The following is a 23,686-nucleotide window of genomic DNA, read 5'->3' on the forward strand; positions in this document are numbered from 1 at the left end:
GACACTAACAGCACTCGCTAGGAGATGGCAACAGCACAGCACTGGCCAGAGGGAGGCTCCGGCATGTCTGTGTCCCATTATACCTGTGCTCTGAATGTGGGAGGGCTAAGGAAGAATGGGATAAAAGCCAGATCTTTAAAACAGTCAGAAGTAGACAGGAAAGAAGTCAACGAAAGGTCTCAGTGTTATTTTCATAACGGCAGCATTGAGAAGGGAATGCAGAAAAGGTTAGAATTTTAAAGGCTAGAGGAAGAGCTGAAAGACACAAAGTGCTGGAGACAGACCCAGGGTCACACTTGAAGGCAGACCCACCCTGCAGGATGGCCAGAGATCATGTGGGTCGGCTTCCCACCAGCTGTTAGACCCCAGCGCGGTGTGAAACTGACTCACACGCTGATAGGTGAGGCCACTAGGGGGTGGGCACGCAAGGTGCTTGATGCAACTACCTTTCTGTTGTTATGCTCTAAATAGGTTTATAGTCATGAATAGAGTGTCTCTTGCAAATAGGGGCTTTATAAAGTGATATTCTGCACTGCATGGGGGGATATCAGTCGTGGAGGAGGAGAGGACAAAAAAATCCAGAAATTGATATAGACTTGACTTGGGCTATCTTGACTCTGTATAGCAAAAGTGCTTTGTTAGGAAGGATGGGTGAATCATGGGATCCATAGCTCCCTGTAATCTTGTGAAGCATAACATTCAGCAAGCTTCCAAAGACCCTGTACCTTGCCTCAGAGGTTAATAGATTGCATTTTGTGCTCAATATGCACACAAATGTTGTTGTGGTTAAACACACAGTAGTTGCTTGGTGTGCAGTCTTGCCATCCAGGGTTTATTTTATACAACTAGCTGGTGACGGCATCTCTCCATCAGCCATGTGTTGAAGCAGAAGTGACTGACAGGCATCTCAGCCAGCCCTACTCTGGTGGCAGCTCCAAGGGTCCCGGCAGCCCTAAATCAGAGCACCTCTGTGGCAGATTATTGTCCCAGACACAAGAGTGACAGTGAAGGTAAATACAAAGGAGCAGATGGTGTGGTAAGTACCCTTAGGTCTGAGAATGACCAGTAACTGAAAGCTGGCTTTCTCTAGCTGGTATGATGTATTTCAGCTTTTCATATCCTACAGAAACCATAGTTTAACATAGTTCAAGTCTCAAAAACAATAAACCCTCTCTCATTGCCTAGAAAATGATGTAGAAGGTATTACAACCTCAGACATGCAGCTACTGGAAGTTAATTCTTCCAAGAAGTCTGGCTCCCTGGGAGGGGCAGAGCAGGATTCCCCTTGAGTTCAGATCCTGTTGGGAAGACCAGGGTGTGGGAATTAACTTAAGAGACAATTGTCTACTCTTTCATGGAACCATTCCACAGTAGGGTCACAGCTTTGGAGCCCTGCCCATGTTTGCTGATAAATAGAGGGCTCTTTGCTCTAGCTGACACTTCTGGGACCTGAACGCGACACATGGGATGAGTGCTTGGCACCGTAGGAGAAGTGGGAAAGAGCGTGGTCCATGGGTGCTAGGGATTGCTCTGCAGCTTTTCTTATCACTGCCCTCACCACAACTTTGGAGCAGCCAAGCCGGAGTGAAGCGATGCCCCCCACATTCCAAATATGATGGATGGCCTCCTGCTCCCCAAAGCTCAACTTCCTCCTGTAGACACCTTAAACTTTACAACTCTCCTACCCCTAACTATGAATTGTGACGAACTCTAGGATCCTGTTCATCCCGAGACCAGATATTTTAGGGTTGAATGCTGAGAAGTAGGGCAGGGAGGAGAGAGAGTATTGAGCAAGTATCTTTCATGGAGGACCTGAGAAAAACATGTGGCTGGATTTCCTCTGCCCAAGCTGTCACTCAGGAGTCCCACTCCTAGTCTCCAAGAAACCGTTTTTCTTGTCCTCCCCCCTTTAGAACATTACTCATGTGCTCCCAAGACATCTAAGACATTTGGAGCATGGGCGTCTATGCCATGTCTAAGTGTGGGGAGACAGCACTCCAAAGAGGCTTCCCAGAGTGGGACTCCAGTTCCTCTCCCTATACTCTCTCCAGCACATTGACTCCAAGGGCATCCACTCTCTCCCCTTTTCTACACCCAGGCAAACTCTCCTTGCAGGTGTAGGGTCATAAGCAAAAAGCTCCATGATGGCAAAGTTGGGATGGTCCCTCCCTCCACTGACTCCTCCCCGAAGACTCTGCCCTACTCAAGGTCCCTCTTCAGGTCCTACAGCCTTGGTTTCCACTTGTCAGAGAGGAAAGCGGACCATGATATTTATGCCTAGGCTCTGTGACCAATTCTCCCCCAGGAAGCCCAAACCAAAACAGAGACTAGCTCAATGTAACAGTTGAAGCTTTCTTAGGGTGACCAGGCTTGCCTTTTATTGTTCTCACACACAGCTGGACTGCTGGGGTCACAGTGAGGACCTGTATGTATGGCAGATCCCAGGAAAAGAAAGGTCCTGGGAAGACCTTAACGCTTTGAAGCACAACTGGAAAGAACCTGAGAGGCACAGAGCAATCAGACGCTGGAGTGTTTTGTTTTTTTTTAAACTGTGCTTTATTTAGGGCTAAGCTGGAGAAAGCGTCATCCAATAGTTACAGAAGGTTACAAGGAGTTTCGGGAGTCAGTGTGAAAAGAGCAGTTGTACCGAACTGCAGCTGATTTTTTTACAACATCTGGACATCCTAAAAGGAGTCAAGAGAAAGAAAAAGAAAACTAAATGAAGTAAAACAACAACAGAACAGACAGAAAGAAAAGGGAGGAGGCCTGAGAGCAACCAGAATTTTGTCGTTCTAAAGAAAAAAAAAATGGTAGTTCCGAGAGCCCTCTGGCCTCCAGATGGACATCAATGAGAAGCTCTTGAAGCAGAATGCAAAGCAAGTCTTCCCAAGGGTGCAAATAAATTATAATAAATATGTTATACTTTAAAATATATGTGTTCTTAAATAATTCAGTGTTTTTTCTGATTCTGAGTTTTTTAAGCAATGTCTTTAACTGCTCTAAAGTCATTTACCAAAGATAAATATCGTGCTTTCATTAAATAGTTTCCTTGTTTTTTCTCTATCATTACAATTAAAAGTCCTACAAAATATGCAAATTTATTTACAGAAAAACAGAGCCGGCATCATTTAAACATCCCTGTTTTTCAAAATTCCTTGTAAACAGTTTCAGAAATTCTTCAAAGATTGTTTGTTTTTCTCTCTCTTGTTTAAGGTTTTGTGTGTGTGTGTGTTGTCTAGTTGTTTGAAGATGAAAGTTCCCAGTTCTCCCTGACCTGGAAAGTCTCCGGAACAAGCACAGAAGGCGAGTGAAGCAGAGGTGAGGAGGGCGGAGAGCGCGCACGCGCGCGGCTCCCGGGCGGGCTGGCGGGCGGGCGAAGCGAGAGGCGGCAGGACGCTTCCGGAGAGGCGCTTCCTAGCGGAGGGGCGCTTCCGGCTGGAGCCCGCAGGTCTGGACAGTCCGGCCTGGCCCCTGGGGACCGAGTCCGACAGCACTCGCGGGGAGACGGGATCGATGCTCAGTCTAAACTCTACAGAAGTACAGTCCTACAACATCTGGGATTTTAGCATAACGCTAACTTCTATAAGGTTTTTTTTTCCTTTTTTTATTTTTTATTTTTTTGCTTTCCTCTAATTTTTTTCTTCTATGATATAGGTATTTTAAACTTTTCCTTTTAAAATTCTGTACAACTATTATGGTTTTAAGAGGGGGGAAGAGTTAGAAGCATTTACAGACTTTTCACAACAATTACCTTGCCTTCGAAGCCCCTTGGTTCCCCACGTGTTCTCACTCTTCATCGATAATGATTTACTATCTTTGTTGCTTTCCCCAAATATCCACCAATATGTTTATCTTAACAGCTCCATCCAGACATATAATACAGAAAACCATAGGAAAGTTTCAGAGACTTCAATGGGGGTAATCAAAGCGCCTCTCAAAGTATCAAAGAACTAGTATCTTGCTGTTTTAAAAGCGTTGAAGCATTATTTTTTCCTGTTTTTTTGTTCATTTTTAAATTTTTTTATTATTTTTTATTTTTTTATTACATTTTTCATAGAATCGCTCTAAAGCTGTTTCAAGAACAGCCAGGAGGCAGGAAGGAGTTTGGCCTCCATTCCACCTCTAATTGACAGAGCTACACATCTGCAATAAAAAGTTTGGTCCTTTGGTCCCTAAATAGCTAAAGGAATGACAGAGATGCTCAGTGGCGGCCTCCTAGCCACCTGCTGGGGACCAGGCCCCGCTGCACGCTTGCCTCTGCCTGCCTCAGGCGCCCACGGGCTGGAAAAGCCCCGGAATCGGTTGGCAGCAGCAGTGGCTCTTCCAGTGCCCAGCCCTTCAGCTCCTCATCTGGGCTCACGTTGTTTTGTTTCAAAGTTGCGGGATTTTGTTTGTTTGTTTTATCTCATTTTTCTTTGTCGTCGTCATCTTTATGTCTTGTGTATTTTTCCCCAAACACGTGCCCTCTGCACTCCATAGACGCTATACTTTCCTTCAAGAAATGTTACAGTCACACAGAGTGTCTGGAGTCTTCAGCTTGATTGGTATTGGCTGATATGTCAAAGGTGTCATCCAACAGTTCTCATTTATAAATAGAGAGAGAAAGAGGTTTGTTTTTAATGTAGCCCGTTCAGCATCCTGCCCTAAAATGAAGAAAATCAGGGCTGATTAAGCCAAGTGTGAAAACACAGAACACATCCAAACACCAATAGAATCCTACCTCTGGGGAAGATGGGGTTTCTGGGGATGGTGGGTGGGAAGGAAGAGAGACCAGTATGAGGATTAGTCATGATCATGATACGGCCAGAAGAAATTTGTTCTTCTCTTCAGACTGAGAAACCATTGGGCAGTCTAGAGGTGACGGTTGTAGCTGGGGCTTAGATGTTTGAAGAGAATTCTTGATTTGGCTTCCTTAAGAAGGGTTCTGGATTAAGGGACTGCTAGATTTAGGATAAATTTGTAATTCAACTTGTCCAAAGGGACCTAGCCCAGATACCATATGTATACAGAAGCCTAGCAAACAAGATAGCAAAAATGTGGCAAGCCAGACCAATCCTCCCCAGCCTGAGGAAAACTAGAAAGACAGAGCTAGCCACTTCTCAGATTTTGCCAAATCCTTGCCCAGTTTCTAACCAACCACTTCTTCCCCAAGGTCAGTAACTATTTGCGAGGCTGTGTGTATATATATGTATATCTGGATATATGTGTAGAATATATTCACCTGCACATATGTATATATACATGGATATGTGTGTATGTGAATGCATCTATGCACACACATATGCACATACACAATACTTTTCTCATACATGCCAGGGAATTTAGAGGAAATTCAGAACTTCCAGGGACTGGATGGGAGAACCTAAAATGGTCAAAATAGATTTAATTATCAAACTTAAATAAATTAACTGAAACAATTCTTGGATTTTGTTTCCAATGGTGGATTTTGTTTTGTTTTGTTTTCAAGGGAAAAAAAATCATGATCTGACTAGAATCAGAAAGCGAATGCTTAACCATTGTGAATTAACAAATGAGACTCATCTCCATTCTAGCAAGCAGCTTCCACTTATACATGGGGTGACCGGTTACATCAAGAAAACTGTAACTGCAAGGCCCCCACTGGAGGGGACAACGTCATGCGTATATCAATCCATGCTGGCAGGTTTTCACACTGTTGGTTCAACAAACAGCAAACCGTACACAGCAGTCTAAACAATTACAACACCAAAGAAAATAATAATCAAATTAAAAAACACTTGTCAAGGACCCTTTTTCAGTTGTAAATAAAAAGATGCATTTTGCTTTTGTTGCTACTGCTTTCTTTCGGACCAACCAAAAATCCCCTCCCGTGACCCCAGCCACCCTTCCCGCCCCACATTCAATTTAGCACAAGTGGCTACAATACAAACCTTACAATTTTTACCAGGCTCTCTCTCAGAGACCTCTGGCTTTGAACTCTAGCTTTTTGGCTTAGATTTTTTTTTTCTTTATCATTTTGTTTCTTTATCATTTTGGTTTTGGTTTCCATAAGGTGAGATTTAAAATAGACTAGCTCGAAAAAGACCAAACCTAGGAAAGTGTCAATTGAAAAAGGCCCCCAAATTTCTAGAAAAAAATAAAATCACAATATTTTCAAGTGCAAGTAAATCAACCACGCAGAAATATTTTAAAATGTTTTCCTTATTTGTAAGAAAAAAAAGAATGGTTTATACAGTTAAATGATCCCATGTTTGATAATTGAGGAATTTGTCTTTTAGTTTTACTAATTTTTTTTTTGTTCTTTTGTTTTGGTTTTTTTTTTCTTTCTCTATGTGACATCTAGAGAAGCATTAAAAAAAAAAAAAAAAAAAAAAAAAAAAAAAAAACGCTGAACAAGAAAAACCAAACAACAGAAAGTAAAACCACTGCAAGCACCAAGAACAAACGAAAATGAGCACAGCAAAAGAGACCGTGGCAGCACAAGGGTTAAGAAAATGCACGTGTGATCATGACTGGCCAATCATCCACGGGTACGACATCCAAGAAGAAACGCTCCAATCACAGCACCTCCACGAAACTTGACGGCAAGTGTCATGCAACCGATCCTTAGCCTCGTTACATGACGCCATCATGTCACACTGTGAACTTTGAGTCGATGTGAACTTACGGATGGGGGACTTTTCTCCACTCTCATGTGATTACGTGAACTTTATTCCTAGCTCAGCGCGAGACTGTGGTGGATTTGACTGGCCCTGGTTGGGTTGTTGGAATTTGGTTGAATGACAAAAGAAGAAAAGATTTATATATATATATTTATATATGTAGAGAGAGAGAGAGAGAAAGGGGAACAAGAGACTGTAGGGAAAGGGAAGGGGTAGGGCAAGTGGGATTAGAGAGGGAGGAGAGACAGGGAGAGGGTTGAGGGTAAAGAAGGGGAAGGAAGAAGTTAAAACAAAATTAAAAGGAAAAATATTTATACAGCACCAGACCACAGCATCAGTCTAAAAGCTTGGATGAGAAAACAGCAGTCAAATCATAGGGGAACCAAAGGGAACTCAAAGGATGGAGGAAGCCAGCAGACAGACAAGGTGAGCACATCAACACACACATATACACACACAGCTATTTATGCAGACACATGGCACACCGTGAACAGGAGCAGAACCTCACAAGGGGCCCCTAGGGGCACCCATCATGCGTTGGGAAGAGGAAGGGGTACAGGCAGTTTGGTGAGGGGGGCCAGAAAAAAAATCAGCCCCTCACACCACCATAGCCAGCAAGCAGGTGTCGGGGAGCAAGCTCTGTTAACACCTTTGGTTCCTTCTCCCCCACAAGTAGAGCTCTCCTCACCTGAGGACCTGCAGGGGAGCCAGTGTGCCCTGATGGGCCGTGCACGTAGGCCAGCTGAGTCTCCTGAGGCACTCTGCCACCACCACGGTGTAGTCCACCTGGGCAGCACCCTTGGACCCCCACCCGTGGATCCCCACCCTTGGAAAAGGTGTTCTGGTCCACCACTACACTCACACTTCCTCACCCTGGCAAACCAACGCCTTCCTTTAGAGTAAATTATATCAAAACCCCTGGCGTCACCTTTTTTTGGTTTGGGGTTTTTTTGTTTTTTGGGTTTTTTTTTGTGGTTACCTCATACTGACTAGCTCACCAGCTGGCCAAGCCAAGGTTGCTTCTGTGCTTTGAGGGCCTCTGGCCTGCAGAGAGCTGCAGGGTGGGGCTGCAGAAGGCAGGGTGCTGGTCTTGCCCCTTGTTGCTCTTATTCTTTCCTTGGCTCTGGACCACTCCTCCATCCTTCCTCTACCTATCACCAGCAGCTTTCCAGGCTGTCCCACCTCCCTGACTGGACCCCTCGGGTTAAGAGGAATTGCTTTGCTCTGTAGGCATCACCATGTTGCTCTCTTCTGGGATACCTTGTGTCTAGGGTCCCTGCCCCAACTCACCTCCTGAGGTGATCTGTGAACTGGCTCCCTGCTCCCTGTTTCTGTATAACACTCAAGCCTATGCTAAGACCTTCACATTCTCTGTCTCCAGAGTCTGCAACCCACCAGCCCCTGTGAAGTACACTTCCAATCTCTGTCTTGGTTTCTTTAAGAGTGGAAGGGAAGCCTAGACTCTCACAAAGGTACTGTAAATAATAAACTGCATTTGCCAAGCAACTGGGCGCACACATGGCCTCCAGCTCAACCTCCCAAGAGGCACTCCCCAGCAACCCTGCAATGCTGGATTCTTTGCTTTTTCAGCATCAGGCCTCGCTTTCAAGTGCCCACTGCATCCTGACTGGCACCCTCCTCTGCATTCCCAGGCCCTCAGAGAAGCCCTCCCTGCTGGGCTGCCTGGTTAGAGAAGTGGAAGAACTAAGGAGCACATGGCCATCGGGTGTCAGCTCTGGAAACTACAGTGAGAAGACACACTGGGTCTAGATCAGAACTCCCAACCAGAGTCCGCTCTTCCTTTCCCCTTAAGCTTCAGTCCAGCTGCCCCGGGGTGCCAGACACTGCCCTTGGCATGTGGACTCAGACCTGAATGTATACAGCTCCTCTTCTCAAAGCCCCACCAGGGAAGCCTCTCATACAGCCTTCATCTCTCCTACACTGATCCACAGACACACAGTACAGTCCCGTTCGTATCTATCCCCCAAGGAGGGGTACCTCACAGAGCACAGCCCTGGAGGTGATAATACTGTCCTGACCAGCATGGGTAAGCTGAGACCAAGTCTGGAACGTTCTGGTCCATCAGCCTGAACCAGGCAAGACCAGTTCATACACCATCTAAAATAGCTTGGCTCTAGCCATAAATGACCCAGACATTAAGCTATAGTCCAAACTTGCACAGGCTGGGGATACACCAGGCCCAAACAGCCAGTGGAGATAGGAAACCAGCAAGGGAGGAGAGCCTTGCTGTCGCCAGCATTGACCCTACCCTATTGGGGCCTCAGTCTGTGGAACCAAGCCTAGCCATGTTGCCTAGCTACCTAGCTACCTTGCTTGAATCTCTCTTCTCCAAACATGCATCACAGTGGCTTTGACTTGGCCTTGCACAATCCCATCTTACTACTACAGGGTGACCACCTCGCTGCTCCCAGCTTTACCTGGTCCCTCAAGCCTTCCCCTCATCATTTATATGCCTCCCTGACCTGTGATGGTACATCCTCTGAGTTGCCTCTGAGTGTGTGCTCTTTCCTCCTATTGGCAGCCCCACAGCTGCTTTCAATAGCCCCGCCTTCTCTTAGAACCCTTCTACTGCAGCTTCCATCCTATTGGGCTGCAAAGGCAGTGGCACTAAATACAGTCTGCATGAAAACTACAAGGCATCTTGATAAGCGTTTAAGACTGCGTGTCCTAGGGAGGAGGCAGGCAGATAGCTGGTTCCAAAGAAGTCATATAGTGTGCTTTCTGAAGTACAAGGTGCTGTGTGTAGGCAGCGCTGTGATGAGGGCAATAGTTTTCCATTCTCCCTACTTGGAGGGAGCTAGGCTCCTCGCCTCAAATTTTGGCTCCATTGCTCACTGGCTGATGGGCAAGTCACTTAATCCCTCTGTGCTCACCTGTGAGGGAAGAATTCTGATATTTCCCGCTAGATAGGGCATCATGGCTGGTAGCTACACGTTACTAACTGTTACCTGTCAGAGCAATGCCTGGTATACGAAAGTCTGTGGTGGTCATCTTCCCAGCCTATGAAAGTCTGTGGTGGTCATCTTCCCAGCCTTTGTATTTACTGGTGGAAGGACTCCTCCCAAGTCTGAGTGCCAGCTGGATCTGTCCACCCTGTGGTCCACTTCTTACTTACTTCATGTCCCACACAACACACTTGCCTTTTTCCATTCTGCATCTAGGAATTTCTGACTTAGAGGTTCTACCCTTGCTTAGGCAATAAGGGTATGACCACAGTTGCTAGCAAAAGTACCCTCAGCACCTCCAAAATCGTGGTTTCATTAGCAAGGAAGTGGAGGCCTAGGCATGCACCTTGGAGTACGCTCTCTATTTCAGGAAGTGTGTTCACTGTCCAGGAAGAGCTTTGTGACTTCCTCTCTGGGAGCAAACCCATCTGCTGGCTGCACCTTGGTGCCTGTGTGTTCATGACTCTGTGTTGTAACCCACTCATCTCTGTATCCTCAGCCCCAACATCCAGCACAAAATAGTGCTCAGATTCTGTGAACCAACATGCCTGCATGTACGCATACGGCAGAAACTGGCAGAGCTGGGAAGCGAGGAGGCCAGAGTCAGCTTTGCTCTTTCAGGCTTACAGAGTGCGGGCTAAAGTTCACAGAGAGAGAAAAGATCCCCTGCTTCAGCTGGTGCAGAAGGCTCTGCTGCTGGTGCCTGTACCCCTGCAGGGAAGTGTGAAATGACAGGAGAGACTGGGAATCTGGGGGCTCCCTCCCACGCTCCTGATCGTGAACCTCCACCTAATGGCTTAACTCTCACACACCTCAATTTTCTTACAGACTCTCTGTCTCTATCACTAGGGACGAATTGTGTCTCCCCAAGGTCCTCTCCCATTCCACACCTTCTAGTGTGTCAGGAATAACATCTTTGGCTCTGCCTTCAAATTGTGTCAGCATCCATACTGCCTGCCCTGCCCTAGACTAAGGTCAACACAGCAGATCTCAGCTGCAGCAGCCCTTGCAGCCTAGCAGCAGGCTACCCCAGGCCCCCTGAACACCTACCTCTCCAAAACCCCTTCCCACTTCAGGGGATGCCCAAATCTACATCGTGGCCTTCAGGGTCTCTCCCACTTCTTAGCCCTCTTTGCAACACCTTCAGCCCCCTGCTTGCTCTTTAGACACGCTGCCCCTGACCTTGCCCCAGAGGAAGGACACTCGTCCCCAGATTCTCCCTCCAACACCTTCTGTAATATCAGCTCAGGCTGGCCTAACAATTCTGTGTTTCTTCAGTCTGGCTTCCGGTCACTTACCCGCCAATACTAGGTAATCTACCTCCAACTTCCTCACTCACACAACACAGTGCCCGAGGCACAGTACTGCTGAATAAAAGGAGGAAGGGGTGGGGTGGAGCAACCTGAGCTAGAAGAGGTCACACGTGACCTTCATCTGTGGTCAGTGATTAAACTGAGGATTACTGGGGAGGGTGGCATCAAAGGAACTGGTAGAGGTGGACTTGATAGACTAGCATTCCCTCCGTTCTTTTCCCAGTAATCTGCTGTGTCCAGGAGACCACTTAGCCCAAAAAAGAGTGGCTAACTACCTCTGGTCACCAGGCAGGGTTCCCACTCCCAACATTGTTCCCTTCCTTCCTTAGCTGAGTGTCCTCCTGCTGTGTTTCTTGCTAAAATTCCTTTGAAAAATCCCTGACCCTCCTGTCCTGGCTGAGCTAGGGCACCTACAGGGTACAGTAGTCAAGGAGCAAGCTGCCAGCAAACCTGGGCGTACAAAAGCCAGGGAGTCTGGGAGAAGGCTCAACCCGAGGGTCTCTCTCACTGCAGGACCTGACCTTGCCGGCTGCCCAACCAGGGTCCCTATCTAACAGGACCACAATGGAAGCCTGAAGGCGCAGGCCCAAGGCTCTGCTCACCTTCACAGAGGTTCCTAGCTTCTACCCTTCGTGGTCGGGAAGCAGAGGGGATGGCCAAGCCTGGTTCTGCCAGGATGACCTTAGTCCTATGCCTATAATGTAGGCCTTGAGCCAGGAGCAGGTTGATCAGGGCGCATCGGGTCCAAGGCACAGGTGAGGGCGGGGCGCAGGAAGGCCCGAGTAGGCGACGGGTCCATCCAAACCTCCCGGCCCTACGCCCGCCGCCCCTGGTTACCTGTGCGAGTCCTGGTCTCCCCCGGGGGACGCTCCCGCCGGCGTTCAGTAAGGGCGATTGGCGTCTTTGGGCCGCTTCAGCTGCACCTTGAGCCTCTTCATGCCTATCTGAAAGCCGTTCATGGCCTGGATGGCGGTCTGCGCGCTGGCCGGGTTGTCGAAGCTCACGAAGCCTGGCGAGACACGAGGGACCAGGGCCTGGGTTTCCACGGGGCCGCCCGGGGCCGCTGCGGGCGGGAGGGGAGGGGAGGGGCGGGGCTCGAGGCTCCGCCCCCGGCCCGGCCCGGCCTCAGCCCCGCCCCGACGCCCGCAGGCCCCTCCCGGCCTGGCGCCCGGGCCCGGGCTCGGCTGCTTCTCGGCTCCCGGTGACGCCGGCGCCCACCCACCCCCCACCCCGGCCGGCCCGCCACCTCGGCCCTCTCCTCCCGCGGGAGAGGGCGGACACACCTGCGGGCGGAGGAGCTTATTGCACACTGTCCTCCCTGACAGGAGGGGGCCTGGCAGCGGGAGGGCACGGGGTGCCGGCCTGGGGAGAGAGAGGAGTGCGAGGGCCGGGAGGGAGGAACGTCGGGGAAGCCACTCCACCGCCCGGTCACCCCCCAACCCCGCCTCACCCCTGGGGCTGTGCGCAGCCCTCGCCATCGTGGGAAGCTCCCTGGCTAAACACACAAATGTGACTTGTCCTGCACCACCAGCCTTTCCTAGGGATGAGGAGCGCCTTCCACTACTGTTATGCTCGGTGCTTCACTTGTGAGCAACACCCGCAGACAGACCCGACTGTGGCTTAGGTTGGGGAGTAGCCTCTGAATGCATTTCCTCTGTTCCCTAACTGGCCCCTGAGAAAGGGGTTTGTTTCTATGATCCACTGGGCCAGGCTACTAGGGACCAGAATTAGGGGCATCAAGTAAAAGCAAGCCCTCTTGCCACAAATATTCCAGGAAATAAATAAACCTTCAGAGCTTAGTTTAATTCATTCTGTTTCAGAGGCTTATTTTCTGTAAGAAAAAAAGTGGACTTAGGTCCTATAAAACACATGAAGCCCAGCTTGGCTGAGATGGCCAGGCTATACACAGAACATGGTTGTCTACAGATGGCTGTGAGACAGAAAGAAAGAAAAGTGTATGAGCCGGAAGCCATGCAAAGTAGCTGCTTTCCTGAATATTTGCTGTGTATCTTGGGCCTGCCCTGACTGCATCCTGAGTTAACTACACCCTTGCTCTCTCCTGACCTTTTCTCTCTCTCCCAGACACTGTCTGCATCTGGCTCTCCTCTCTTCCTCTTGTCCCCCTCCTGCTTTGCTCAGTTAATTCATGCAGTCATGTATCATGAGAGATGAGGGAAAGGGTGTTCTGTGTCTCACTTGTGCACGTGTGCATGCATAAGTGATTAGAGTCAGGCTCAGAGTGACAAAACCAGCATCAACATGTACCAAAGCAGGTGGCCACTAGCCTCCAGTCCCGCATCCCCTCCAGCCATCTCCCTCCACTGACCTGTGTGTCTGATGACTCCAGAGTGGGAGTGGGAGTCTGTTTTCACTGCTGTCCCCTAAGCTAACTACGGAAGGAGAGCAAAGCTAAGCCCTGGCCCCACCCGGCTACATCCACTTGTGCACCTGTGGCACCGACTCTAGGGTACACTCAGATTGGGTGGGTCTTTCTGGAGGAAGGAAGGGCAAAGCTGAGAGGAGAAGGAGGACCTCAGAGCTGTCTGGGGTGAAGCCAAATGGAGGGATGGCCACTGGGTAGAAGTTTGCAGAAAACAGCAGCCCAGCTTTCTGCGAGCTAAGGATCTGGGAGTGTTTCTGAGCTCGGGGAACAGCCCCCCCCCCCCAATCTAGTTTCACTAGGCAACTAGCCATCAGGGCAAGGGCATCTGTAAGAAGACTGGGGCTCTGGGCACTGCATCCCTTGTCTACTGCTTTCCTTTGCCAGACAGCCTCCTACCCCACCTTCAGGAAGTTCCTGCCTCCCAAACACTGAAAAGCCTCAGAGGTAGGATGTTTTCCTTCCAAAATGGGGGCCTTTGTGCTATGCATTCCCTCATAAAGCTCCAGGAGGCTTATGCCGCCTCTGAGTGGTGCACGTTGGCACAGGACCGTGATTACAGCCACACGCTTTTTATAAGAAAAGAGACTGTGGCCCTTTCAGAAGGTCTGTTCAGCCAAGCCTCTGTATTTCCAGCTCATAGACCCTTACAGGACCCCTCAGGGACAACTGTTACATCCCTACTTCATAAACCAGGGCCCTGAGGCTCAGAGCACTCAATGGCTTGCCCGTGAGTGATCACTGAAGGTCTGGCAGTAAAGGTCTCTGATAAAGGGAAGGAGGCTGTCCTGTAGGAGTGAGCCAGGAAACCCAAGTGGCTTAAGGGGGGCAGGGGCAAGACAGAAGCCTACGGAGAGAAGAAGAAATCAAGTAGAGGTGTACGGGAAAAGGAAACCTTGGTCCTGGGGAGCATAAGTGGTCTAAGGGAGTAAGCAGTCATTTTGGGGGTAGACACTGCAGAAATGACTTTGAAAATTGGGTCGTTTCCATAGGGACAGACAACAAGTCACATGTGATGTGGCTAAAGGCTCCTAGCGGTGGTCTTTACGTGGTTTGTGGCGTAAATGACATTTGGAAAGCAAAGCACGAATGGAATCGACTTCCAGCTTGGTTTTATATACATCATCTTAATTCATAAAGAGACGTGCCAGTCGGTAGGGAGAGGCACAGCTATGTATTCTTCTCTTTGCTTTTCATAGCCAAGGAGAAATGAGATGCTGGGGCAGCCCTATCTGATTGGAGAAAAATGAGTTTCCTGTCATAGCTGCCAGAGGGGAAGGCACGATGGTGCCAAGTTCTTGACTCTCCTGGGAGACACACCCTGAGTTCCCAAGCTTTTTGTGATCCTGTACTGGAAAGTCCTCAATACTTCATGCTTCCTGGTGCTTAGCCAGTCTGCGCTACCTACAGTGTACATCCCTACGTTCTCTGGCCATCACGGTCGGTGCTTCCTTCCCTACAGTGTACATCCCTACATTCCCTGGCCATCACAGGCTCCCACTCTCTCCTCCTACACACAGAATCTGAGAGTCACATGACATTTTGGCAGACTCAGCTCTGGCTCCACGTATGGCACTCCATTGGGCTCTATACTCTTATCCCGTGGGGACTCACGAGTAGATACTGCCCTAGAAGGATGTTCTGATGGAAAATGAAAAGGAGGGGGATGGACCAAAAAGGAGCTGAAAGAAGAGGTGTGAGCATGAGAGAGGATCCCATGAGATCTGGACCTATCTCAATAATGGTGTCGAATTTATAAAACAGGAGTCAAAGACTCCCCACAGAATGGTGGAAGTCTAGTGCAGTCCTCCCTCTCCAGTACTGTGAGCCCTCTCATCTCCCGAACCCTCATCTCCTGCCCCCTGCCTCTTCTCATTCCAGTCCTGTGCCCATTCTAGCCTCCTGCTTTCCTTATTGCTCATTGCTTGGTACTCCGCCTAGCTCACTGCTGCTACATAGCTACTGTGCTCAGAACTTAGACTTCCTGAGGGCAGTCTCCTCCTGGCTCCTCAACAATGCCCACTCTGGTGGCCTGAAGTGGGTGTAAGGGTGGGGTCACTGCATGGCATGAGAGGAGCAAGGAGCGGGGCAGGCACGGGAAAGGTGGCAGGACAGAGAGATGGAGAGAGGGCTAAGGGGACAGGTAGGGAGAGCCTCCTCGGGCTGACTGACCCCTGGATCCTTCACCCTAGGGCTCAAGCCAGACTCTTGAGCAGGGGAGGCTTCTGGAAAGAGGAATGCGCTCTGGCTCTGCGTGCTACACTCCCACCCCCACCCACAGTGACCCCTTCCCTCTCTTGCTGGCTGCAGCTGGGCTTTGGGGCTAGTAAGGGATTTCTTGGCCTGGGGTGGGTGGGAGCCACGTGAGTGTGAGCAGGGAAAGCCGAGAAGCCAGAGGAAGAGCAGAACAGAAGAAAAGGACTGAGAGATGGAAGCTGGGCCCAGGAGCACCTGGGGCAGTGTGAAGGAGCAGGAGGAGTCGGTGGGAGCAGCCCCCATCCTAGGTGAAGCTGAATGGTTTGTTATCTTTACCCACCAAAGCATTTACTTTGGTTAGTCGCCCGATCCACAAACACTTTCGAGGAGATGACATTACCGAAAGGGAGGAACATCTGCATCAGCTCAGCGTCCCCAAACTCCTGGGGCAGATGGTAGATGAGCAGGTTACAGCCCTCGGGCCCTGTGGTGCGGGGAGGGGCAGGGCAGGGAGGAGGGGTGGCAGGGTGGGGGGAAAAGAGAGAGACAGAGGAAAGGTGAGTTAGGCCGCGCAGCAGGGAGGGAGGGCGGGGCTAGGAGGTGGAGGCTCTTCACAAGTCCGGGAGCGAATCCCCCAAACGGAGAGAGTTTACTGAGCCCCTAATATAAGCTCCAATCTCTACTTGAACCCTTCTGGGCCTCAGTAGACATTTAGCAAAAAGATCAATCACGGGTACCCTAGCAACTCTGGGGCTGGAAGGGCAGCCAGAGTCAAGGAGAAAATGGGGCTTACTATGCCAATGTCTGATCAGCTATGTCCCTGGAAATGAGGTGCTGAGGAAGGAGCACAGAACTTGGGGGTATTCTCCTGCCCAGTCCCTGTTCTGGGGGGCTGAGGAAATGGCCCTCCCTGTGCTGACACTTCCTTTCTGTCCCTTTTAGCCTTAGCTCAGACTGACCAGCCCAAGAGACAGGCACATAGACCCAGTCACCTGTTTGGCCGGCAGGCTTCACACAGATCTCTTTCTAAGGCCCCGCTGCCCTGCTCCATACCTTCCACCTTCCTAGTCTTGATGGCAGAAAGCAAGATTTCCCCTTCCTGATCCAGCATATGGCACAGGAACGGCTTGAGGGAGGCTCCAGGGTTGACAGCCCCTGAGCTGCCCGCCCCACCTGAACAGTAGCTGGAAAGCTTCCACCCCACCCTGGGGACATCCTTGGGCTGTGCGGGATTCCCATCACCCTTGCAGCACCCTCTCACTTAGCTACGCTGTCACCTCTTTGCAGCTGAGGAAACTGTGTTCCAAAGAGGTCAAATCATCTCTCAAAAGACATAGCTGGGGTGGGGTGGGGGGCAGTGAAGCCAAGCTATGAACCAAGCCTGTAGCTTTCATAATGTGAGCTCTGCTTTCTGCCTATCTGTCACCAACCATAGCCTGCCCGGCTAATTTCCAGATAAAGCTGTGTTTCTTTTACAGTGGTCAGACGGATTGATTTTTAACTACTTAAATGAAAATCTTCCCAAGTCTGTATCCTGTCATCCTAAGAAGCATCTGCCATCTATCCCTTAGACTTTGAGGTGGACTCTTCAGGGCAGAAGCCACCACTGAGGACCAATTTAAGTCATACTCCTCCAGAACTCCTCTAGATTCACACGCATGGAACAGAGTTTAGGGATTCATAGACCTTTAAGACAGAGAGATGAAGGAATCTGACAGAGAGAGAGGTAAGCAAGGAGCAAACATTGTGGGGCCTTTGGGCTCTAGGCCTAGATCAGCAATACTGGGACTCCTGGTCCACCCTCATGACTCTGACGTAATTGAGGAAGGTCTGGGCTGCAGTAAGGTAGGCCCACAGACCTCTGGGGTGCTGGGTATGGGGAAATGTGATGATATGGTCCTCAGGAGCTGTCTGATGCACGGGAATATGCCTTTCGAGGTTTGGGGGGAGATGGTAACTGGGTGGAGAAGGGCTGTGTGTGGACATTTGCTGCCCGGGAGAGCAGACCTAAGCGAGTGTGATACACACATCTTTCTAAGGAACTGCCCTCTGTTCTAGCTGTGTAAGCGATGGAGCAGAGGAACTCGTGTGGAGTTACCTAAACAGGACATAGTCAGTCTGGGAGGCAGACCCAGAGGGGTGTAGTTCGAAGTCCATACTGCTGGGGGCTCTCTCACCAAAGGGATTTGCATCAGTGTGTACTCAAAGTCGTTGGGGAGTAACCTAAACCCCAGATCACGGAAACGGTCCAGATCAGGAGCAGCCTGCCTGGCATTCGGAAACCACTGGAACCTGCCATGTGGACTGCTGGGACAGACTTGGTGGCCTCGTTACAGGTCACCCTTACCAGGAGGTGAAGAAGATGCGGTTTGGTTGTGTTCCTCATTCTCAAGCTCAGCTTTCTGTGACAGGGCCTCTGGGACGATTGTTTATATAGTCTCCTATCTTGCTGCTTCTGTGGCTTTTGGGTACTGGGAGGAAAACTGAGGAGTGCCGTCATGAATCTCTGCCAAAGCTCTGGTCTTGCTTGTCCTCTGCCCACACTCTGACTTCTGCCCACACACGACCGTCTAGGGCATCCCTCTTCACTGACCTGCACTGTTACCATCACACACCTACCCATGGAGCCTGTCTGGGAATGCCACCTTTCACTCCCCATCACCCAGAGGGGACATGCATCCTGCAAAGGATAAACTAGCCTCCTGTGCCTGCTCCTTCCAGTCATAGGCATTTATCCCTGCCCGCCCTCCACACTGACCAAGTCCTACCCCTGAGGGAAGGCAGGTGGGCTGTGCCTCCTGCAGCACCTCACTTCCCTGACCACCTGAAGCTAGCCACCATCTCCTGCCCAGTGCCCAGTGCTGCAAAGGCTGCCCCATTGTTGGAGCCCCACTTCCCAGCTGTTTTCTCTCTTTGGAAACAGAGCCGATGGACCTCAGAAGATCACTACCGGAGATGGACCTATGTGTTCTCTGGAGCAGGGACAAGGCCTCCACCAGCAAATACATTCTTAACTTCTACCAGGTCTTGTTTTGAAGAATAACTGGCAGGGCTTGCAGCAGCAGGAAAACAACCTCTCCATTCTCAAGGGTTGGATTTTAAAGACCAGTGAACATGCATGTGAGCTGTGTCAAACCACAAATTACAGTAGGGAGTAGAGAAGGTGCCTTGGGCATGGGCTTGCTGGCTCCAGGGGCATGGTATCCTGTCACCTGCCCAGGGGCCAGGCTACTTTGACTTGAGGGCTTCTTACAAGATGCACGCCTCCCTGTTTGAATAGGAGAGCACCTCTTCTTCTAGCCCAGCAGTCTCCCACCCACGTCCGTGTTCACAGCTAACCAAAGGCCTGTCAGAGGCCTGGGGAGGCCAGAGGCCCAGGGAAGCAGCCTCTCCAGGGAGTGAGGAGGAGCAGGGGCCGAGACTCACCTTCTCTCTGTTGCTGGGGAATCATTGGCGGTGGCTGGGGAAAGGCCTGGCTTATCTGACCATAGGCAGCAGGGTAGGCAGCTGCTGGAGAGCCGAAGAGAAAGTCAAGAGATGGCAACAGGGCGCAGAGAGACATAGACAGGGTGGGAGGCCAGAATAAAGAGAGAGATTTCAGTGTCAGTTTAGCAAGAGCCACCAGCCACGGGCTGTACGGCAGCTCAGGCAGCTCAGAGAAAGCAGCTCTGTTTGGGTTCCCTGTGGAGGGGAAATGTCAGTATGAAGATCAGAGATTCCTCTGTGTGTGTCTGTGTGTCTGTGTGTGTCTGTGTGTGTGTCTGTCTGTATGTGTGTCTGTGTGTCTGTGTGTGTCTGTGTGTGTGTCTGTCTGTGTGTGTGACTGTGTGTATGTGTCTGTGTGTATGTGTATATGTGTCTGTTTATGTGACTGTGTGTGTATGTGTCTCTGTGTGTGTGCTGTGTACGTGACTGTGTGTATGTGTCTGTGTATGTGACTGTGTGTGTATGTGTCTGTGTATATGTGTCTATGTGTATGTGTCTGTTTATTTGACTGTGTGTATGTGTCTGTGTATATGTGTCTATGTGTATGTGTCTGTTTGTGACTGTGTGTGTATATGTCTGTATATATGTGTCTGTGTGTATGTGTGTCTGTGTGTATGTGTCTGTGTATGTGACTCTGTGTGTGTATATGTGTATGTGTCTGTATGTGTGTGTGTCTATGTGTGTATGTGTGTGTCTGTCTGTGTGTATGTGTCTGTGTGTATGTGTATATATGTCTGTTTATGTGACTGTGTGTATGTGTCTGTGTGTATGTGTCTGTGTATATGTGTCTATGTGTATGTGTCTGTTTATGTAATTGTGTGTGTATATGTCTGTATATATGTGTCTGTGTGTGTGTCTGTGTATGTGACTCTGTGTGTGTATATGTGTATGTGTCTGTATGTGTGTGTGTGTCTGTCTGTGTGTGTATGTATATGTCTGTGTGTGTGTGTTTGTGTGTGTGTGTGTGTGTCCAGGGACAGGCAGATATAATCTGGAACACTGGATGATCATAGCTGACCTACTTCTGCTCAAATGATACCTGGTGGGGTATAAGGAGCTGCCTGAGGAAATATGGCTGTGTATTCCCCAGGAGTGTGCCTGATGTTCCCTGTGTGTGGTTGGAAAAGCTTTGGTCAGAGGGAGGGCAGAATGGCTCTCTCTCCTAGCAGCCCAGCCTGGCTCCCAGGGCTGCAGAGCCCAAGGTTAAAGCTGGGAAAGGCCCAATAACAGGGCCTCCTCTTGGCTCCAACTAAGCAAAGACAACTTTCGCTGAGGTCCCATCTTTTGGGGTAGCCCCATCACCCACAGGAGGGGCATCACTAGATCTCCAAAGTCAGTGAAGAAGTGCCCTGGCCAGCACAGGCAGTGGACACGGGCTGGGTAGGGATGACAAGAGTATGTGGCCAAGTGGTGAGGCAAAGGGAGAAGCTTGACTGACAGCGTGGCTGGATTCTATGACACCTAGCCTGCTGGCCTCAGGCCTCCTCTTCCTGCCTGCCTGTCCATTTTGCTGCCTCTCCTCTGGGCTCCATCTTACTTGCCTTAGAGGAGAAGCTGCTTCCCCTCCAGAGTGGCTCCTCCTCTCATATCCAGGCCTCTGCTTGCTGGGTCAGAGACCATGGACTGCACAGAGCAGCAACCAATGTAGCTATGTAACATGAGACTGCCAGGCACATTGGCCCTGGCAGGTAGTGCCATAGGGACAGGAAATCAAATGTGTCACTGCCTATCAAGGGCAAAACTTCACTCTGGCTCACCAGCTCAAGGGGTTCTGGCCCTCTCTCCACCCCATGTGAGGGCACCATGTAGAGAATCCGAGGTGGAAGACAGCCCAGGTGGTGATGAAAGCTGTGCCAGCCCTGCCCTCCCTCCTTCCATCTAGAGCCCCCACTACTCCCTCCCCGCCTCATGCAGGCCTGGGACCAGGGCTGGAGAGGGAAGGTACGGCGTGTGGAAAGATGGGTAGAGCTGGTGAAAGAGCCAAGAGGCTGCGCGGATACTAACGTCCTGCGTACTGCTGCACTCCAGCGTAGGCCTGCTGCAGGGGGTCCGCTGCGGTGGGGCTCTGTGCTGCAGGAAGCCAAGACAGCAGAGGTCAGTGACATCTACCCGAGCTAGTCCCTGCCCCCACCATGCCCAGTGTGGCTTTGATGCCCTCTCTGGTCACCACAGACCGGTTCCAAGGCAGGACAGCTGAGTTCTCTGATCTGTACCCAAAACCTAAGTAGGTACTGAACTGTCCGTTCTAGCTGGGAAGTACAAAGTGAAGCTAGCTGGCCTAGGGCGGGGCTGAGACCAGTTCATGCAGAAGCTTGTGAAGGCTGGGGAGAGATGTCAGACCATGAGGGCCTTGGCTGGGGAGACATGAGGGCCCTAGCCCTGGAACTGGACTGAGCAGCCAAGGGTGCTCACTTAGGTTGGGGGCCTTTGTTTACAGATCCCCAGAAGAAGGTAGGAGCAGTGAATGAAAGCTCTGGGAGGACTCACCCTGACTCTGGCCCTGTGCTGGGTGGGTTTTTGTCATGTGACACAAGCTAGAGTCATCTGGGGGAAGAACCTCAACTGAGAAGATACCTCCATCAGATTGGCCTTTAGGCAAGTTTGCAGGGAATTTTCTTGATTAATGGTCAACGTAGGAGAGCCCAGCTTATAGTGGGCAGTGTCACCCTTGGGAAAGTGGTCCTGAGTTGTATAACAGGTTGAGTCAATCATGGGGAGGAAGCCAATAAGCAGCACTACTCCATGGCTTCTGCTTCAGTTCCTGCCCTAGGTTCTTGCTTTGGCTTTCCTCAATAGACTAGGGCCCATGATACGTAGGCAAATAAACCCTTTCCATCCCATGGTCATTATCACCAATAAAGCTTGGAGAAAGATACCTCCCAGAGAAGGCAAGGAGCTAGAACAAGAGAAGCACCTCGAATGGAAACTTTACCAAGAACCCCGGGGAAACTGGACGGGGGAAAGACTTTTCAGTAGAAAAATTAAGTATCAACTAGTAGCGGGTGCAGCTGAGACCCCTGATGATTGACATGAGGAGTGGGCTGGTCCAGAGAGATGCATGGAGATAGATGTCCACACACAGGGAGGATATCCAACCCCACTGTGTTGGGAATAAACTGATTAACCCTAGATGGCAGGGGAAAAGCCCCTGGGCTCAAAAGTCCTTTAACCCAGACCAGCCAATGCCTTTAATGGGGCATTTTTGAGCTCTTTTTCTTGGGTAAAATTCCACATGGGAAACAACAGTTAGGGCTCAGAAAAACCTCTAGAATACCCTGGGACAAAAGTCCCTAGAGATAGGCAGGCGACAGATATAATACCCACTATGAATTGGGGGTGTGCACAACCCTCCACAGGTGGGGCTCTGCCTAGCAGGAGGGAGCTAAAGAGGGGTCATAAAAGGTATTTCCTGCCTGGGGCTGTCACAGCCCAATACCCAATCCCCACTTTTCTCCATGGTGGAGACTAGAACCAAGAACTCCAAACTGTGATGCTTGGCAGAGCTAATCCCTGCTCCCTCTTGACTGTCTCCTTTGCTTTCTTCTGAGCTCTCTAGATGACAGCCATATCTGGTTTGTTATCTTGGTCTTTCTGGATGCTCACCCATACAGCACCTTTATGCATGTAAGAAACGGTACCCTTTCTAACAGAGCAAAGTTTGAAGCCAACGTGCAAAACAACCTGTACAATTTAGAGGCAGTGCCCACCGTAGTGTGGGGGGCTCGGCAAACACTGAACTGGAAAGAAGGTATAAAAAGTTTTCAGTGCTTGTCAGAGCCAGTCCTTGGAAGGTGATACATGGCTCTTAGGACCACACACGTTGTTGGGTGGTGCTGGTGCAGGCCTTTAACCCCAGCGCTCACAAAGACAGAGGCAGGTGGATCTCTGTGAGTTCAAGGCCAGCCTGGTCTACAAAGTGAGGTCAAGCCCAGAGAAACCCTGACTTGAAAAACCAAAAACAAAAAAAGATCACACACATTAAGAACTTCCAACATAGTTGTCAGCAAGATGGGAGAACAGAGGAGCTACTGGGGCTAAGATTGGAGAGCAGCATGCAGAGACCCCTCTCTGCTTTTCTGCCTAACGACCTCATTAGTAACTGCCAAAGAGCGAACATTTTGAAGGATCTCGCTCATTACGGTGGCTCCAAACTCTGCATTTAAAGATGGTAAATTAATTTTTTTAATGTACTACTTTTCTTCTTCCCTTCCCTGCATCCCTCCTCTGGTTCTGTCAGGGAATTGTTTATGGGATATGGCAGATTGTTATAAATAGGGGGGAAAACATCTCCAAGCCCCATCAGAGAAATGGCTCACAGATGCTGGTGAGGGTGGGGAAGGAATTGGGGATCCAGATGGGCTTAGTGGCAGAGGAGAGTGGGGGAAGAAGATGCCCAGATGTGCCAGGGGTGGCATCTCCCAGCCACCAGGCCTGAGATTAGCACAGTCACTTCTGCCTCCAGCATGCCCCTCCCCCACCTGTGCCAGGCAGGATCCCCATGCTTACAGCACACCAGACCCAGTGGGCTCTAACAAGTCCCTCTCCAGACCCTACACTCCACACTTGCTACAACCTGTTTATACTGCAGCGTCCTTCTGGACTGTGAAATCCGAACCTCCAAGCTGCTAGGTTTTGTCAAGACCCATAGTGGTTTCTGATGAGCATGAATCTGCCCCGCCTAGGTGGGTCTGCTGCAGACTGGGC

At 50.1% G+C, this 23,686-nt stretch overlaps 1 protein-coding gene across 28 annotated transcripts in view; it reads right to left on the minus strand.

The window, feature by feature from the left end:
- Positions 1-2,616: 2,616 nt before the first annotated feature.
- The window catches only part of Celf4 (CUGBP Elav-like family member 4), a 278,383-nt gene continuing 257,313 nt past the window's right edge, over positions 2,617-23,686 (minus strand). For 7 of the 28 annotated variants that reach the window (XM_038329941.1, XM_038329939.1, XM_038329935.1 and 4 more), the window contains exons 9-14: positions 20,987-21,052; positions 18,923-19,003; positions 15,897-15,980; positions 12,204-12,282; positions 11,758-11,929; positions 2,617-4,643 (exon numbers count right to left, since the gene is read on the minus strand). In XM_038329941.1, coding sequence (XP_038185869.1) covers positions 4,617-4,643; positions 11,758-11,929; positions 12,204-12,282; positions 15,897-15,980; positions 18,923-19,003; positions 20,987-21,052 — 509 coding nt within the window. In that variant the 3' untranslated portion in view covers positions 2,617-4,616. Of the gene's footprint in view, positions 4,644-6,677; positions 6,732-11,757; positions 11,930-12,203; positions 12,283-15,836; positions 15,981-18,922; positions 19,007-20,986; positions 21,053-23,686 lie in introns of those variants that run through there. The other 21 variants (XM_038329940.1, XM_038329936.1, XM_038329938.1 and 18 more) reach the window with 7 other exon arrangements.

Source organism: Arvicola amphibius, chromosome 5 (assembly GCF_903992535.2).
Source record: "Arvicola amphibius chromosome 5, mArvAmp1.2, whole genome shotgun sequence".
Lineage (NCBI taxonomy): Eukaryota > Metazoa > Chordata > Mammalia > Rodentia > Cricetidae > Arvicola > Arvicola amphibius.